The sequence below is a fragment of the Paramisgurnus dabryanus genome, chromosome 8 (genome assembly GCF_030506205.2).
Source record: "Paramisgurnus dabryanus chromosome 8, PD_genome_1.1, whole genome shotgun sequence".
NCBI classification, from domain to species: domain Eukaryota; kingdom Metazoa; phylum Chordata; class Actinopteri; order Cypriniformes; family Cobitidae; genus Paramisgurnus; species Paramisgurnus dabryanus.
This window is the reverse complement of record NC_133344.1, coordinates 17,610,253-17,630,054: the sequence shown is the minus strand read 5'-3', so window position 1 is coordinate 17,630,054 and position 19,802 is coordinate 17,610,253. Positions and strand designations below refer to the sequence as shown.

At 39.9% G+C, this 19,802-nt stretch overlaps 1 protein-coding gene across 1 annotated transcript in view; it reads right to left on the bottom strand.

Annotated features, from left to right (window-relative positions):
* Positions 1-19,802, bottom strand: part of nbeab (neurobeachin b) — a 328,780-nt gene that overhangs the window by 231,893 nt on the left and 77,085 nt on the right. The window contains exons 2-6 of the mRNA XM_065280795.2: positions 17,780-18,011; positions 12,371-12,471; positions 9,878-9,973; positions 8,229-8,350; positions 5,133-5,259 (exon numbers count right to left, since the gene is read on the bottom strand). Coding sequence (XP_065136867.1) covers positions 5,133-5,259; positions 8,229-8,350; positions 9,878-9,973; positions 12,371-12,471; positions 17,780-18,011 — 678 coding nt within the window. The remainder of the gene's footprint in view (positions 1-5,132; positions 5,260-8,228; positions 8,351-9,877; positions 9,974-12,370; positions 12,472-17,779; positions 18,012-19,802) is intronic.

The window sequence follows — 19,802 nt, the reverse complement described above, 5'->3', positions numbered from 1 at the left end:
GTCGCCCGTCTCTGGCCACTTAAACTCCCGATTTTCACGGGAAGCGGCTAAGCGGGCGGGGCGAGCTGCTGACGACCGGTTCCCCTGCGCTGCCGAGATGGGGTCCGAGGAGGGGAACGGAGGTGGCCGCCGCAGGACGCGGACGGCGAGAGGCAGACTGAGGAGCCGGCGTTGGTGGACCAGGGCAGCTCTCATCCGCCGGGGCACGACCTAGGAGATCGCCTCAGTCTGCGCAGCGGAGCTATACGACTCCCCGGGCTCGCCGAAGAGGCCGGTCTGTGAGACAGGAGCATTCATGAAGTTGTTCCGTCATATAAGCCAGACATAGCCATGGGTGGCGATCTTGAACACTGTGGTGGACATCGCACGACTGAAGGTCGCGGCTTCCCTCGTATATCTTTAAAGCCTCGTTTGGTGAACCTGCAGTACGTTAATGCGTGCAGGGCTGAAGCCGCGTCTCCGCATGCCTGATGGGCAGCGCCCGTAACCGGACGACTGTCTATACAAACACGGGAGGGAAGGGTTGGGAGGTCCCTCCAGGAACGCAGCTGCATCGCAACCCCCCGCTCAACTGAAGGGATCCCCCCTTAGCGGCTCCGTTAGTGAGGGAGATGAGGGGTGAAGCTGAACGGCCGAGACGGCCGCAAATCACGTCAGCTCTTCGTGCCGTCGGGAAAGGCAGGCACAGGAGGTGAGGACCGTAGAGGCCTGGGCAGCTCCGAAGTACCAATCATGTGGGCGGGACGGTTCGGGCGGAGAGGGATTAACCCCTCCAACTCTACCGTTTCCGCCGCTCGAGCGGGCACGGCCGCCATCTCCGGGAAGACTCCGCCTCGGAGGGAAAAAATGGGCACCCCTCTGATGCTGTAGAAGTGACGGGACCAGAAGGAGGTCCAGTGGATTCGGCAGAAATCGCAGAACACGACTCTGCAGTCTCCACCGGAGCCTCAACCGGCTGAGGATGAGAAGGCAGGTAGGTGAAGGACGCATCCTCCGTCCTACTCAGCGTAGTGATGCGAAGAGCGTCCTGCGAGCGCTTGACAGCCGCACCATGGCGGCGTTCAGCACTGCAAAGGCGCGGACGCCGTTCCCGTAGAAACGACAGTCGTCTCCGCAATCCAAGAGGGTTATGCTCTCACAGAGAGAGCAAAAGCTCTGCACGAACGCAGCCTCGGAGTGCTCGATGCCATAGCACGAAGACAGCGCTCATGACCGTCACTGGAATCCCTGTACTTCTCGCATCCAAGATCGCACGGAGGAAAAGCTATCCTGAAAAGGACGCTGATCTCCGAATATACGAGAGAGTGGCTGTCTTTAAAAAGACACAGAGCTCTCACGTATCACTCTTTAGGGAAATCACTCTTAGGTGCTCAGCTGATGATGCGCACAGGGAGAGGCAACGCACACACTAAACTCAAAACAAAAAAGATGCAGAGCAGTGGAATACTGCGAGCGTCCGCTGTGTCAGTACTGCTTGTCAATCAACTTCAGCAACCGTTCCCAGAAGAGCAGAGAGTAGCTTCTCAGTAGCAGATAATGCCGGCTTTCGAAGCGAAAAAAGCTAATTTCCATATTTGCACCTGTGGCTTATATACGCACCTGGCGGGGCGGCGCCAGCATTATGCAAATATCTCAATGCCAAGTTCATTGGCGTTTTAGTAGAGTACGAAGCAGATTGGTCTCTCTAAGCGAGTTCCCAATTCGTCGGTCACGACGTGACGTCGTAGTGACCGACTGAAAGGGAACAAAAGCGCTATTGACAACATACTGATTTTTTTCATTATTGATCATCCAAACATTTCCATTTAAATGGCAAAAAGTAGTGAATTTTTTTTACTTTATTATTCTTAATTTCTTACACTTGTGCACCATTTTCCCATTAAATAACAACCAGTAAATCAGTAGAAGTACAGAATCACCACAAAACCCTTTTCATAGACAGCAGGCAGAAGGTCTAATGCAGCAGAATTTGCATTTGGATATAAATAATACATCAGGTTTTGAGTGAGAAAAGAAAAGCGAGAGAGAGAGAGATGATAGGAAATGAGGAACTAAAGACAGGTTTATTTAGCAGGAGACATGTGTGCTTGTGTTTTATTAAAGCAATGTACTTTAACATACGGCACAGTACTGTACCACAGAGCTGATTTTACCATCTTTATTCCCTTTCATACAAGTTCATTTTAAGGCAACATGCCTGGCATTCCCTGAAAAACAGCAGCTAATTAAATATAACATGCACAATAATTCTGCTTCATTTTAAAGATTGTCAATTGAAAAATAAATCAATGCAACATCTTTGCAACGTGGTAATAAAGCTGTTACACAGCCTGCTGTGTTCTGTATGTAGTCATAAGTCAGAATGATCAAGCCTTTTATTAGGATAGAGCAAGAAAGGGAAAAATCCCTGTACGATTACAACGCTGGAGAGCGGAAGATTACTTAATGTGTATAGTATAGGAATATCCAATCAATTCAGTGGGCTATTAAAGTGATTTTTACCTTTAAGACAATTTTTTATCATTAAAGCTATACTACACCAGACCATTATTCCTAAAGGAGGAAAAATATTTTTTTGTACAAATTCTGACCTTTAAACACCACATTCAAGTTTTTAGCAAGTGCCCATCACATGTAGTTTAAAATGCTAAAACAATCACAAATGTAACCAATACGGGGCATTTTTTGAAAATCTCAAAGCTGAGTAAATAAGCTTTCCCTTGATGTATGGTTTGTTAGGATCGGACAAAATTTGGCAGAGATCCGACTATTTAAATATCTGGAATATGAGGCTGGAAAAAATCTAAATATTAAGAAAATTGCCGTTAAAGTTGTCCAAATGAAATCCTTAGCAACACCCATATATATATTAGGGGTGTAACGGTACGTGTATTCGAACCGGACCGTTTCGGTTCAGGGCTTTCGGCACGGTGCACGCGTGCACCGAAAGGCCGAATGCATTTTGTGTGCGCCTGTGCGGAACATAATACGTGCGTTTCCGCACGAACATATTAAGTGGCGGAAGTCTCCGCGTTCAGCGCAAGTCTTCTGTCAAACATATAACATAATTCGGCCCGCAGAAAGATTTTTATTTACTTAGTTGTATATCCGTTTGATTATTGGTGTAAACGTTTACGTGTCATATCTAAAAGCGCATGTTAAACGCGTGTCAACGCGCTGCTTTGTTCTTTCAAAAGTGCGTGAGAGGATGCACGTCTTTCGTTGCTACGCATTCATGAGACGCGCTTTCTGTGACAGCGAGAATAAGGAATGCGTGATCAGATTTTTCATCTGCACATCACGTCAATCATATCATTGTCACAATGCGATCAGCTGGTCGGGACAGAGAAGAGCTGTAACCCGGGCTTACTCAGTTGTTACTCAGCTACGGAGGGGTTCGTTAGTAAAGTCACAGGCAGCTTACATTGACGACACAAGCAAAGATTAGGATAAACGTGCAAAAGATCAAAGATGGCTATGTATGCAGCTCACTAATCTCAAAATGAGTGTATAATAAGTATATCATCATGTTGCTTGCTATGCAGTTACACATAGAGCAGTAATATTATTTTTTATACAGAGATGGTACATAGCCAATTCAATACTGTGAGTTAAACAATCCAAAATAAATCAAAACAGAAAATTTTTGGTGGCAAAAATGTAGGCTAATAGTTCATTAATGTATTCAGGAATTGAATTTGTTAGTTCAAGGTTTTAGTAGAAAAAGTTTAAGAGAAGGTTAAGAAAAGAGTTACCTTCTGTTATAAAATAATGTAAAAAAGAACTTTGCAGTAGTATTTTATTTATTATTTTTTCATTTTATATATATTTTATATGTTATATTTTAATAAAAACTGTTTTAAAAAAAAAGTGTAAACAAATTGTAAAAAAAAAGTTTATAGTAATAAACAACCTGCAGTTTAATGTTTGCATTTTTCCCTTACTGTACCGAAAATGAACCGAACCGTGGGTTCAAAACCGGGGTTCGCACCGAACCGTGATTTTTGCGTACCGTTACACCCCTAATATATATATATATATATATATATATATATATATATATATATATATATATATATATATATATATATATATATATATATATATATATATATTTAAGGAAGGAAATGTACAAAATATCTTCATGAAATATGAACTTTACTTAAAGGCGGGCTGCATGAATTTTGAAAAACACTTTGGAAAAGGGAGTCGGGCCGAGTACCAAAACACACTTGTAGCCAATCAGCAGTAAGGGGCGTGTCTACTAACCGACATCATTGCCTGGGTTGCATGTGTGTAAGGCAGGTCTATCAAAAGAAGGTCCAGATTCTATTGGGGTAGGGGCATGTGTGTTTGGTGATTTCAAATATCAACATTGGCTTTCAGAGATCATGCACCCCGTCTTTAATATGCTAATGATCGATAATTTTGACCAATACAGTGTATTTTTGGCTATTGCTACAAATATACTCGTGCAACTTATGACTGGTTTTGTGGTCCACGGTCACAAATTATAATTGCCTTGTGTAAACTGTATTGTATTTGAATAGCATTTACTTTATCATTTTCACAATGGCATACAATGAGAACTCACCTCCAGACTGTGGGCTTAAAGGAAGAAACATATCAGAGTCAAGCATGCATGAACAAAACAAAGCCTGGATTTTGTAGTGTAAGATTTGATTTTGGATCATACTTTTCTGTGTCAGAAACAACCATGTCTTTTGCAAGCCCTTTCACCTACTCAACAGAGAAAGTTAACATTTATCAAGATTTCCCTAGCTACAAGAACATATTGGGTAGAACCAAGAAAATCACTTTTGAGACGGATGTCTCAAAAGTAGCTGTGCAGTGAATTCAAAGAGATTTTTCTTTGATTTAAAAAAAAACACATGGTGCCGGTTATCACATGTCCTGAAGTTTAGCAACAGTTTGTAAACAGAAGTTTTAGCCCAGTTAACTGGATCACAGATCCCAGCGGACAGCGTTGAGATTTCACTGAAGATCACAGCGAGAAATTCAGAAGTGCATCCACTCAAATATTACTCTTCACAAGGGAATCAGTAGATTACTAGAGAGAGATCGGGATCAAGAGAGAGACTAGCTGAGCTGAAAATGAAATCACACAGTACCTTTCGGGGCTGGAAGTCGTACTTCACACAGTGTTGAAAGCCCTTTCCTTTGGACTTCAGTGATGTCACAATCAAGCAGCTTCCCACAAAATGTGCAGAGTATCCGATACCTTTGCTTGTCCGGAAACTGAAAATAAACAATAAATAAACTTTACACCACACCGAGCACCATAATACAATGTGACAAACAGTATATGTACTGTAAGTGATCCTGTAGCTGGAAAATAATTGTGTCAAAGGTTTAATTCCTTAGCTATTTTAGAAAATGTCTCAGATCTTTCAGTTCATAAAATATAAAGATATGGGGTCCACCTCCTTCAAGTCCAAAAAATGTGCATCCATCCTTCACAAAAGTAATCCAACCTGCTCCAGGGGGGTAAACAAAGGCCTTACAAGCGTAATCTGTACAGTTTTATTGTAGAAATATCTATATTTAAAACTTTATAAACAAAAATAACTAGCTTCCAGTAATGTTGCCCTCTTAAGGACTATTCGGACGGGATTAGTTTACCGAACGACGTTTGAGTTTCAACATGTCCCCTAAGACATCTGTAATTTTATGTACCGATTCGGACGGGATTAAAATGATGCAGGCTATTCCAGAGATGGGAGTGTCTGTTTAATGCGTTTGGGCGTTGCAGTAGATCACGTGCTCTGGATACGCCTGTTTGTAATGTTTGATATTTTGCTTTAAATGTAAAATTATTACAGAACATGTCATTTATTAATTTAATTTTAACAAATCTAAATAACTTATATAAATCCTACTAAAGTAGCCTATATGTGTTTTATATGGCTGCTTATAATAAACCCAAAGAAATTATGAAATAATGATTAATAACTATTTATTATCTTTATTAATTAACATTACTATTCCAGAGTTAAACAAAATAAGGTCGAGTTTACCTTACAGTATACTGATTTACAGTGGCCAGTCTTAACAGTGTTTGATATTCAGCTCGTCTTGATTTAATTATTTTATTTTGACGAAAGTAAAAACATCCATATCTGAATGAATGGGACTCAGGAAGTACAATATAGGCGCGTTAGTAAGACCTTACGGCATATCATTTTGGCCAAAACATGACAGGAACCGCGTTTTCAAAAGATATTGCAAGCAAACACAGACATTTGCATCAGGACGGAATTACATTTCTCAGAGGACCTCTGAGTTCGTTGAAAAACAGTACACTGTAAAAAAATTCCGTAGAAATTACAATGTTATTGCAGCTGGGTTGCCGGTAATTTACCGTAGATTTAAATTTATGTTATTTACTGGCAAGAGTTTGTTCAAAGTTAAATAAATTTTAAATATTAACAAGTCTTTATCTTTAGAGAATAAAAGTATACAATAACAGCCTCATGCAAAGCATTCTGGGAACCAGAAATCATCATCAACCTTTTTCTGTTTTTTGCTTCAGATTTTGTTTCCCAGAATGTTTTGCTTGATGCTGTTTTTTTAGTTTTACTCTGTAAAGACAAAGACTTGTAAATGTTTAATGTTCATTTAACTTTGCACAAAATGTTGCCTGTAAAAAACATAAATTTTAGTCTACGGTAAGTTTTTTTTACAGTGTAGTTAAATTGCTCTGGAATTTTTACAAAATCTTTGTGTTTCAGGAAGACAGGGAAATCTGGAGCTACAAAAATGTACGGTATGTGGAAAATAATGTGTTTTTAACCATAAACTAAAAATGTGGTTTTTAGCAATGAAATAGGTGCACTTTAAAAAAGCCAAAAAACATTTGTATCCCTGTTTCCCACATTATAACCTATTACAGTACATGTAAAAAAATGAAGCTACAGTACTACAGACAGCTCCTGTGTGTTTTCTAGAAGAGTGCATATAAGTGCAAGTAATGGTTCTCAGTGTGAATCAATACTGTTTTTCTTTGTGAACATCTCATTTTATTCACACACACACAAACACACTGAACTCTGAGTTTATGTGAGCAATCCTGCGTTTGGCAACTGTACTGATCTGGCATGCGAACAGAAACCGGGACACTGCTCGCTTTTAAAACCAGAACTGGATGCAAAGTTTATCATCACTATAAGCCAGAATGATTAGTGTGGCGGCCTTTAACAACACGGTTTTGTAACCTTCACACAGACCCTGGGGTGGATTCACAATGATAGAGGCACCTACATAATGTATAATGGATGAATTTGCATAGTCTAAACTCATGACAAAAGGTGAAAAACTTTTTCCTCACCAATAGATTTGGCAGCAAGGAATACATTTTTTATAGCAGTAATCCATGACATACAGTATGACTTTAAATTGGCCAAGGTTAGACCGGCTTACACCAGCATGAATCTATTCTGGTTAGTGCTGGTTTGATGCTGGTCTACTGTAGCTAGTGCTATTGGATGTTAAGGTAGTTATAGCTGGACACCAGCAACCCATGCTGTGGACAAGCAGACATGTTGAAAATCTTTAATTCCTGTGTTTTTCTAAAAAAGCTCTATACTTCGGCAATTTCCTCTTTCTCTCAACTCACTTACCCACTTTCTCTCTCTCCCTTGAGAAACATCTTCACTCACTCCTGAAACCTCAGCCAATAAACACACTTCTCCTCTATTGATCTGAGCTCTAATGACCCGCAAGTCTCTACATACAATCGTCTATTTGCCTGCCCGACATTAAAAGCCGAAATTAATTCCTGTTTCCACCCCAGTGTCCCTCTGCAGAGATTTGTGTGATTCAGGAACATTCCAGCCAGGATCCGAACACCTACAGGTTGAATCTGACCTAATTCCCTTTTATGCGAGTATAATCCACCATGGCATCAGAAAACAAAAGCTTCTAATAAAGCTCATTATATAAGTGGCCAGAACGTGGATGAAAAACTAAAAGATAAAACAAAAGGCACTTATGTGATTTACTTACAGATACTGTACAGCTGTTAAAGGTCATCTGCCTGTCTGTCTATCTATTTATTCTGTATATCTGCATCCACTCAAATGTTACCCTTCACAAAGCAATCAGTAGATTACTAGAGAGAGATTGAGATCGAAAAAAGAGAGATAGAGAAGCTTTCAGGGCTGGTGTTGAAAGCCCTTTTCTTACTTCTAAGTGTATGCTGAACTCACCAGTAAAGGTAGGGTTTGTCTTTGTCCACATTGATGTTGTTGAGAGGATCCATGCGGAACCAGGTGTTGAGAGTAAAGCCGTTCTGATAAGGCCATTTGGCAATAGGAGGTAACGCAATTGCCTGTCACAAAATAAAGGACAGTGTAAATTTAGGCCATTTCCTTTCATTTCCAGTAACATACAATAGCATTTGTTTAAAGCAGGGGTCTCAAACTACCAGCCAATGACATGTCCAACAAATAACTCTTAAAATATTGCTTGCAAATATATTATTACTGTCTGGAGCTATCCATTCATCTCTCTCTCTCTCTCTCTCTCTCTCTCTCTCTCTCTCTCTCTCTCTCTCTCTCTCTCTCTCTCTCTCTCTCTCTCTCTCTCTCTCTCATTCCTCAATTCTATCTCATTATATCTCAATATATCATTCTATCTCAATCTATCTCATTCTATAAAAATCATTATATCTATCTCAATGTATCAATCTATCTCAATCTATATAAATTCTTTCTATATCATTCTTTCTCAAACTACATAATTCTATCTCAATCTATCTCATTCTATAAAAATCATTATATCTATCTCAATGAATCAATCTATCTCAATCTGTCTACTGTATATTTATGTCAATCTATCCTAACAGCATGCCTTGGCTGTGAAGACAAAAGAGTCACTAATTACACCTACATTTTAATGGTAAAAGTAATCCCACTCTAGCTTTCAAAATATTATTACCTTAATATTTTGTCATATTAGAGGTCATCATACAACCACTCGTAAGTTAATTCCACTGAGAAATGTAAACAATTCTCAATCTATCTCATTGTATCTCAATCTATCTCCATTTCTATTTCTCCATCTCTCCATCCATCATCCATCACCCAGCCATCCATTCCATCAATCCATCTATCCATCTATCCATCCCAATGTATCTCAATCTATCTTTGGGGCTGTTTACACTTAGTATTAAGATGTGTTTTCATCGATCGGATCACAAGTGGACGAGAGAGACACATCACGTTTTCACCTGGTATTTAAATCCGTCTCTTTTGTCCACTTTCGACTGCTTTTGTCCTGAATACTTTTAGGGGGTGGTCTGTAAGACGGTAGGCGAGTCACTCTGCTGTCATTCAAACGTGAGCGGGAGTAATTATGAGTTTATATGGACGCCAACTAACATTATGTCGGAGTCCGCTGCTTTAGCAAGTAAACATGCTGCACAGTGTTTTGTACAAGCTTTCTCTGAATTTTCAGCCCAATTGATGAAATAAGATCGCGCAACTTTCACATGCTTTCAAAACGAAACTACGTAGATCAGTTGCTTTAGTTGTATCAATGAAAGGCTAAAAATAGCACTGTTCCCTGTGTGTTCACGCCAGAAGTAAAAAAAGACGTAAAACTTGTGTTTAATACCTTGTGTTTACACCTGGCATTAACGTCGTCCACTTGTGATCCGATCGACGAAAACGCATGTTAATCCCAAGTGTAAACAGCCTCTATCTCGGTTTACCTATCTCGGTCTACAGTATCTATCTATCTATCTATCTATCTATCTATCTATCTATCTATCTATCTATCTATCTATCTATCTATCTATCTATCTATCTATCTATCTATCTATCTATACCTCGTAGAATATGAAAATAACACTCACTGCTGCACTTCGCCCTGGGAAGTTGAAGAATGTGTCTGGTCCATGTCTCTGTGCCATCTGAGTGAGGACGGACAAAAGCTTGACAGCATGCCTTGGCTGTGAAGACACAAGAGTCACTCATTACACCTAAATTTTAATGGTAAAAGAATTCTCACTCTAACATGCAGATGCCTTACAGGAGCGGTGAATCAAATTATCAATTTTAACATGATATTTTGTTATATAAGAAGTCATCATACAGTACTTAAATTAACATCCTGCTAGCTTCAGAACTGAAAACATCCTTGTTACTGAAAAATTGCCACCAAGCCAAGAAAACAGTCGGTTCAGGAATGTGCCAATGTGTGACGTTGTACAGATTTTTATCCCCACCTTTAAATTCAAATTGCGAGGACTGCTTTTGTAGCCTCGCCAATATTTTCGTGTGACACACTTGGGGGCCAGGGGTGAAGCAAACCAACCTGATCTCACAAAGTTCCATGGGATAGTCACAGAATCTTTTGCTCATTTTTCCGTGGCATTCTCACAGATCTCTGCATTTTTCCGTGGCCCTGCTACAGACTGTCTTTTTCCGTGGCATTCTCACGGATTGGTTACTCAACTGCTTTTTCCTATTTTCAAACCATTTTCGCTTCGGTTTAGGGTTGGATTTGGTGTTTGCGTTAGTATGTCACTTTAACTATTTTTAAAATTTATACAATTTTTTCTGATTTATTATTTTATATTTTCTAATCTTTAAACAATTGTCGCCTGGCGTTGGGGTTAGAGTTGGGTTTGGGTAGGGATGTCATTTCATGTAAATCTAACCCTAAACCGAAGCGAAAATGGTTAGAAAATTGGACAAAACAGTTGAGTAACCAATTTGTGAGAATGCCACGGAAAAAGACAGTCTGTAGCAGGGCCACGGAAAAATGCGGGGATCCGTGAGAGTGCTTCGGAGAAATGAGCAAAAAATTTCATTACTATCTCACGGAAATTCATGAGATCAGGCTGAGCAAACTGTTTGCAGTATATCAGCAATCAGTAAACATGTCCTGCCGTATGTAACCAAAATGACTTTTAAATACATTTTTCCTGAGAGACTTTTATTTTGAAGCAGTGATCTGTTATGAGTACCCATGGAAACTGAGTGTTCGGTTGTGGAAGAACAAGCTCACTGTATAACCTTTCCTAGGAACCTATCATTAGGAATGCGTTGTTTAAGTTTGTTTTTAAAAAAGTTCCTGCTCATGTGGGGAGTGTTTGTTTACTTGTATACCGCAGATTCATTTGTAAAGAAGCCACTAGTCGATGCTGGCTGCAGAGAGACTGTGATTAAAAGCACCATTAATATTGGATCTGACAGGAATGGCGCAGCAGTCTTATTTGAGTAAAACATTTTTGTAAATTAACTTACTACGTTTCACTATTGCTTTGTTAGAGATCGCTTGATATGTCCTGATTGTAACATCCGTGTCTAAACACGTACGTTTGACTCTTTTAATTTACTAAAAACATAAAACGACTAATAAAGGTTCAACACTCAACAATACAACTGTACTATAACGATAGAAATATACAAATTTAGTTATAAGGACTTACCGACCCAGCCACGGTTTAGATTCTGATGTGCGCTTACTGTGTTGTATACAATAACTACATTTTGTTTCTACTTCACCATACGCATTGTCATTTATGTGTATCATCTCTAGCACCCAGAAGCTTTTGTGGCTCGAATATATTATGTCTACACTGCTCTTACACATTAATGTTTGCAAAACAATTCCCCACATGTAATGACAGGGAATGAAGCTGTACAATCATAGCAGTGGGCGTTTGCGGCCCGCCCCTTCAAACGGACCATTTCTCCAGACAGCCTCAGAACTATGTTACAAAATAGCCTATTACTTATTGCTTTTAATGTTTTGAATGTTAAAAAACATGCAAACATCATAAGTAGACATCAGACAACAGCATAAAACAATAAAACCAACAGCTTCATTGCCCATTTAACTATAAGTAAGCCACTCGTAGGTTAATTCCACTGAGAAATGTAAACAATGTGGAACTATTACAGCAATTGCTCAGAAAGCCAATTAATGTTTGAGACCCTCTACAAAGCTTAACTTAAAATGCAATGTGTTTGCCGCTCCGATCTTATCGCTACAATATAGTCACATAAGTCATCCCATCACTTCATTTATAGCCTTGTAATAAATTGTCCCATTAAAGGCTGGGTCCCTGTTTAAACCTTTTATCTCCAGTAGGGTACATCACTCTATCCAAAAAGTTAAAGTTATTGTGACAACATCCTTGCTGTGTTGTTTGGCATAAGTCGATATTATGTCGATATCATTTCACTCTGGAGAACAGTGAATCAATTGCCGGGCAGGCTCGGTTCGCTTTGTGGTTGATTGCTTGAGAGGTCTAAAAGACTCAACGTTTTCCACAGTGGTGAGGCTAACAAGCCGTTGGAGACCCTGCATTAGGTTTCACTTATTTTCGCAGACTTACCCACAATCCTCCTTCTCCTCTCAGCATGCTGAAGAGCAGTTTGAGTTCTTTGACGGTGATACTGTAGCTGGCCAGAACTCCCAGCATGTCCACCAATAGGTCTGTTCATCAGCATCATGCAAATGCATACAAACAGACAGACAATAGAAATTAGATATACTGAAGTGGATATACACAACACATCTCAACAGCAACAATATCTGGGGTGCAGGTGTGCAACATACAGAACATATTGCATCATACACAGTAAAAAATAGGAATTTCACAATTAGAATAGAAGGAATATCAAACTGTGGGAAACAGACACTTGTTCTGTGTGGGGTGGTGGTGGACGTCAGTAAGCATCCGAGCATTTATACAGTAAGGTTGTATTTGTTGTATTCCTTTTCATTTAAAATGACCTAAATAGAAACACTGTGTTATAGGAATGAGAATCTAATGAGAATCTCCTATGAGAATAACAGAAATAAAAAAACATAATATTAAGACTGATTACAATAATGAGAAATGTGATTTATCATCATGAAAATAATCACAATGCAAAACATTATAGTCAAACATTCTCCAATTTTAAAGTATAATTTGCTTTCAGTTGTGTTCCTGTAGCTCAGTTGTGTTCCTGTAGCTCAGTTGTGTTCCTGTAGCTCAGTTGTGTTCCTGTAGCTCAGTTGTGTTCCTGTAGTTCAGTTGTGTTCCTGTAGCTCAGTTGTTTTTCTGTAGCTGAGTTGTGTTGAAGCTCAATTATGTTCCTGTAGCTCAGTTGTGTTCCTGAAGCTCAGTTTTGTTCCTGTAGCTCAGTTGTGTTCCTGTTCCTCAGTTTTGTTCCTGTAGCTCAGTTGTGTTCCTGTAGTTCAGTTGTGTTCCTGTAGCCCAGTTGTGTTGTAGCTCAGTTGTGTTCCTGTAGCTCAGATTTTTTCCTGTAGCTGAGTTGTGTTGAAGCTCAATTATGTTCCTGTAGTTCAGTTGTGTTCATGTAGCTCAGGTGTTTTTCTGTAGCTGAGTTATGTTGTAGCTCAATTATGTTCCTGTAGCTCAGTTGTGTTCCTGTAGCTCAGGTGTGTTCCTGTAGCTCAGGTGTGTTCCTGTTCCTCAGTTGTGTTCCTGTACCTCAGTTGTGTTCCTGTAGTTCAGTTGTGTTCCTGTAGCCCAGTTTTGTTGTAGCTCAGTTGTGTTTCTGTAGCTCAGTTGTGTTCCTCTAGCTAAGTTGTGTTCCTGTAGCTCAGTTGTGTTCCTGTAACTCAGTTGTGTTCCTTTAGTGCAGTTGTGTTCCTGTAGCCCATTTGTGTTGTAGCTCAGTTGTGTTCCTGTACCTCAGTTGTGTTCCTGTACCTCAGTTGTGTTTCTGTACGTCAGTTGTGTTTCTGTACCTCAGTTGTGTTCCTGTACCTCAGTTGTGTTCCTGTAGTTCAGTTGTGTTCATGTACCTCAGTTGTGTTGTAGCTCAGTTTTGTTCCTGTAGTTCAGTTGTGTTCCTGTAGCTCAGTTGTGTTCCTTTAGTGCAGTTGTGTTCTTGTAGCTCAGTTGTGTTCCTGTACCTCAGTTGTGTTCCTGTACCTCAGTTGTGTTCCTGTACCTCAGTTGTGTTTCTGTACCTCAGTTGTGTTTCTGTACCTCAGTTGTGTTCCTGTACCTCAGTTGTGTTCCTGTACCTCAGTTGTGTTCGTGTAGTTCAGTTGTGTTCATGTACCTCAGTTGTGTTGTAGCTCAGTTTTGTTCCTGTAGTTCAGTTGTGTTTCTGTAGCTCAGTTGTGTTGTAGCTCAATTATGTTCCTGCAGTTCAGTTGTGGTTCTGTAGCCCAGTTGTGTTGTAGCTCAGTTGTGTTCCTGTAGCTTAGTTGGGTTTTAGCTCAGTTGTGTTCCTGTAGCTCAGTTGTGTTCCTGTAGCTCAGCTTTGTTCCTGTATGTTAGTTGTGTTGTATCTCAGTTGTGTTGTAGCTCAGCTGTGATCCTGTAGCTCAGTTGATTTTCTGTAGCTCAATTGTGTTCCTGTAACTCAGTTGTGTTCCTGTACCTAGGTTGTGTTCCTGTAGTTCAGTTGTGTTCCTGTAGTTCAGTTGTGTTCCTGTATCTCAGTTGTGTTCCTGTAGCTCAGCTGTGTTCCTGTAGCTCAGTTGTGTTCCTGTACCTCAGTTGTGCTCCTGTACCTAATTTGTTTTCCTGTAAGTCAGTTGTGTTGTAGCTCAGTTGTGTTCCTGTAGCTCAGTTGTGTTTCTGCAGCTCAATTATGTTCCTGTAGCTCAGTTGTTTTTCTGTAGCTGAGTTGTGCTGTATCTCAATTATGTTCCTGTAGCTCAATTGTGTTCCTGTAGCTCGGCTGTGTTGCTGTAGCTCAGTTGTGTTTCTGCAGCTCAATTATGTTCCTGTAGCTCAGTTGTTTTTCTGTAGCTGAGTTGTGCTGTATCTCAATTATGTTCCTGTAGCTCAATTGTGTTCCTGTAGCTCGGCTGTGTTGCTGTAGCTCAGTTGTGTTTCTGCAGCTTAATTATGTTCCTGTAGCTCAGTTGTTTTCCTGTAGCTCAGTTGATTTTCTGTAGCTCAATTGTGTTCCTGTAACTCAGTTGTGTTCCTGTACCTAGGTTGTGTTCCTGTAGTTCAGTTGTGTTCCTGTAGTTCAGTTGTGTTCCTGTATCTCAGTTGTGTTCCTGTAGCTCAGCTGTGTTCCTGTAGCTCAGTTGTGTTCCTGTACCTCAGTTGTGCTCCTGTACCTAATTTGTTTTCCTGTAAGTCAGTTGTGTTGTAGCTCAGTTGTGTTCCTGTAGCTCAGTTGTGTTTCTGCAGCTCAATTATGTTCCTGTAGCTCAGTTGTTTTTCTGTAGCTGAGTTGTGCTGTATCTCAATTATGTTCCTGTAGCTCAATTGTGTTCCTGTAGCTCGGCTGTGTTGCTGTAGCTCAGTTGTGTTTCTGCAGCTTAATTATGTTCCTGTAGCTCAGTTGTTTTCCTGTAGCTCAGTTGATTTTCTGTAGCTCAATTGTGTTCCTGTAACTCAGTTGTGTTCCTGTACCTAGGTTGTGTTCCTGTAGTTCAGTTGTGTTCCTGTAGTTCAGTTGTGTTCCTGTATCTCAGTTGTGTTCCTGTAGCTCAGCTGTGTTCCTGTAGCTCAGTTGTGTTTCTGTAGCTCAGTTGTGTTCCTGTACCTCAGTTGTGCTCCTGTACCTAATTTGTTTTCCTGTAAGTCAGTTGTGTTGTAGCTCAGTTGTGTTCCTGTAGCTCAGTTGTGTTTCTGCAGCTCAATTATGTTCCTGTAGCTCAGTTGTTTTTCTGTAGCTGAGTTGTGCTGTATCTCAATTATGTTCCTGTAGCTCAATTGTGTTCCTGTAGCTCGGCTGTGTTGCTGTAGCTCAGTTGTGTTTCTGCAGCTTAATTATGTTCCTGTAGCTCAGTTGTTTTCCTGTAGCTCAGTTGATTTTCTGTAGCTCAATTGTGTTCCTGTAACTCAGTTGTGTTCCTGTACCTAGGTTGTGTTCCTGTAGTTCAGTTGTGTTCCTGTAGTTCAGTTGTGTTCCTGTATCTCAGTTGTGTTCCTGTAGCTCAGCTGTGTTCCTGTAGCTCAGTTGTGTTTCTGTAGCTCAGTTGTGTTCCTGTACCTCAGTTGTGCTCCTGTACCTAATTTGTTTTCCTGTAAGTCAGTTGTGTTGTAGCTCAGTTGTGTTCCTGTAGCTCAGTTGTGTTTCTGCAGCTCAATTATGTTCCTGTAGCTCAGTTGTTTTTCTGTAGCTGAGTTGTGCTGTATCTCAATTATGTTCCTGTAGCTCAATTGTGTTCCTGTAGCTCGGTTGTGTTGCTGTAGCTCAGTTGTGTTTCTGCAGCTTAATTATGTTCCTGTAGCTCAGTTGTTTTCCTGTAGCTCAGTTGTGTTCCTGTAGCTCAGCTGTTTTCCTGTAGAGTTGTGTTGTATCTCAGTTGTGTTGTAGCTCAGCTGTGTTCCTGTAGCTCAGTTGATTTTCTGTAGCTCAATTATGTTCCTGTAGCTCAGTTGTGCTCTTGTACCTCAGTTGTGTTGCAGCTCAGTTGTGTTCCTATACCTTAGTTGTGTTCCTATATCTAAGTTGTGCTGTAGCTCAATTGTGTTCCTGTATGGCTATGGGTTCAAGACCAGAAAATGCACGCAATGTTTAAAAAATATTGCTTGAGTAAGTGGCTTTTGATGAAAACAATATCTGTCAAATGTAAAGGTTATTATTTGTAATGCATTTCCAGAATTTAATTTAAAAGAATTTCCAGAAGACCTAATGAGCCTTCCTTAAAGAAAGTTCCTGATTAAATACAGCTTAAACTTTATTATTTGTCCAACATAAATGAGATGAAATAAAAACCTGTCTTTAAGCCATACTGTAACATAGTTCATGCTCACTAATGCTCTTTCATGTATTTAATGATGTGTAGCCTATAATGAGGACTGCTGCAGAAACTTTATATGGAGCAATTCTCTGCCTTTACCACTTACACAAAGGATTACACCGATTCTGAACAAATGCATTGAATGGATGATTTACAGACAGAATAAATCAAAACACATTCTTTTTCATTTTCAAAGAGCACCTAAAATGTACCATTGCTTTAAACCGCCACTAAATCTCATTAGGATACCTAATGAGATTTGTCCCTTGGTTTCTCTTCTGTCTAAACTTTATGATTTCCACCACTGAGAAAATAGCAGTTAAAGCCCCATATCCAGCACTTTCAATGCTCAATGCCACTCTGGGACTTCTAAACAAATGGAAATCTGCAAGACGCTGCCCATTTCCTCTAACACCCGCAGTTCAGAGGAGATTTAAGACTGCTATCTTTGACCTCAGATGCAATAATCAACCGTGTGCTCTATTAAACACACAGTGTGGTTTAAAAAACAGAACTGTGGACTGGGTACGTGAATGACACGAGCTTTAGTAAAAGCACAGCGTGATCCAAATGACTTTAAGACAAATCTACAGGCTTGCTATGTAAATTTGTGATGCATTTTGGAATAACATCCAGTAAAAGTAAGTACTGCAATGGTAACCATTTTATGTTCGTTTTGCTTACAACTGTAATTCACATTTTTGCATTAACCTTATTTTAAATGAGAAATATCCCATGCATTTTTGAAATTAATGTGAGGTCATTAAAAAAATCCACACATAACAAGTGTACAAGAATGATCAAAGAGGTTTTTAGGGTGCAGTACATGTGAAATATCCAAAGTATATCATTCATTGAAGTGAAACCTGTATTTTAAATCCATTTAAAATGACATTCGTTTTATTTTCTAGACATTTGGAGTCACATAGTGCACATATTTCATTCGAGAGCCGTTTAGAAAGTAATTCCGAACCATTTTTCCAGCTCTAGAAAAATAGGAAAGGAAATGAATTTTACAAGAGGTCACTTGTAACTCTTCAGAATGGGGTCAGACGGAGACCCCTCTTACCTGCGATCATATCATCCACAGAGCCGATCTTGAGCAGCAGCCTGTGAATGAGGCAGATCTCAGTGCTGGTCTGCAGGTTGCGGACACTCTTGCGCAATATAGCGGTGAACATGCTCCAGATTTCCGCCTGGCAGGTGATCTCGCAGTCTTCCAGAAGATCCAGCATACAGATGATGCCCTCTGCATCCTGAATGATGAAGTTTACCTCCAGGTCGAACTCGCCTCCAACCAGCTGGATGAGAATGAAGGGTTAAAAATAAATAGAGGAGGGAAAAGCGAAAGAGATTAGTAAGAATCATTATAAAACAATCATCATTTAAAAGAAACCTCAAAATCTGTCCCTAGAGAGGAATGCCGAAAAGTTCTCCTTTTGGTTAAAAACAATAACAATTACTATTATTTTAGTCAATAATTGCGTTCTGTAGCTTAAGAAAGCATGAAATTAAAGATTTCGAAACAAGTCAGGGCTGCACGAGAAGACTTAAAGCATCTTTTTCGAAGAGCAGCGATGCACACATGTGGAAAATAGAGCCTTGAATCTCCTGGTGGTTTATATTAAAACACTATTATAACTCTGCAGCTCCGCTTTACTCCTGAATACTTGTTGTTGCCACCCGAAATCAAACCACACATCTGATGCTTTAGATCAGCGATGGGGTTTAACTTAGAAATGGGTGACGGGATTGTTCTGATGCCACCATATAATTTGTGCATAGATTGGAAAATAAAAAACTACCACTTTGATTCAATAAAGAAAGTCTACTGTACTGGTTTCTCACTAGAACAGCTGATGGACAATATGGCAACCACACTTTTTTCACAGCCTTGAGGAGTGATTCGCATGGGATGAAGCTGTGTGCGCTCTAATGTGGCATTCACACCAGACGTGGAAGAGGCGGCAAGCGCATATGATTTAAATGTTAAGTCAATGCAAAGACGCGAATAGGCATCCTGCGGCGCGGTACACGTGAATGGCACGGTGCATCGGGAAACGTTCGAGTTGAAAAATCAGTACTTTAGCGGATATTCGCACCACATTAACCAATCAGGAGCTTGCTCTAGTAGTGACGTAATTACAGGGAGTGAGCGGAGTCGCAGAAGCCCCTCCCATGAGAATTTCATGCGCGAATGAAGCTAATAAACTCAAAATGTTCAAGTGTCCAACTTGTGTTTTTGCCACCTCTACCGCGGCTGGTGTGAATGCCACATAACAGGGAGAAGTGCAAGACGAGAGGCAGAAAAGGTAAAATATAAACCGTTTCATCTAAGAGAACGCTCTTTCGTCAGTTTGCAGTCTTTTATAAACATCCAAACATATGCAATGAATTACGGTAAAGACGACAACATCTGCAATTAGAGCACAATAATCCACAGCATTAAGATAAAAAACAATCATAGTTGCTCACTTTTAACATTCACTTGTTGAAGAAAAACTTCCCACACAGAGGAGAAGAAAAAAATATTAAGATGAAAAACACAAGCTTTCAGATTTTATACCAGATTTATGACACTTTTAGGTTTTTGCATCCTTATTGAAACTCGAAAGCACATCAAAAACACACCGTGAATCAAAGCTGAACCCTGAGGCATGGCAAAAAAGTTTAGTACCTAAAATTTTTATGTTGGGGGATTTGTTACACTGACAGGCTTCATAATCGAGTGAAAGCTGGGAGATGTTGCCAGATCTGTTTTAATGTAAAATTGTGAAAAACAAAATACTGCAAAGCTGGACCAACGGCTGTTACAAATCACACAGAACCATTCTGGGTTTTTTTGGACACTGGTGTGCGTCAATGCCTCATTTAGGGCCCTGTTAACTTGTTTGACTCTGTGGACCCTGTACCGGGTCCAGAATTATCTTATTTTGACTTAATATAAAATATTCCTTTAATTTTTAATGGTCTGTCATGGACCCAGTACCACATATGAGATACTGTTTGAAAGCTTATCTGCAGATATGCATCACTTTGAGATATGTTTTACTGTAAGAAAGTTATTTACACTTAATTTACACTATCACCCC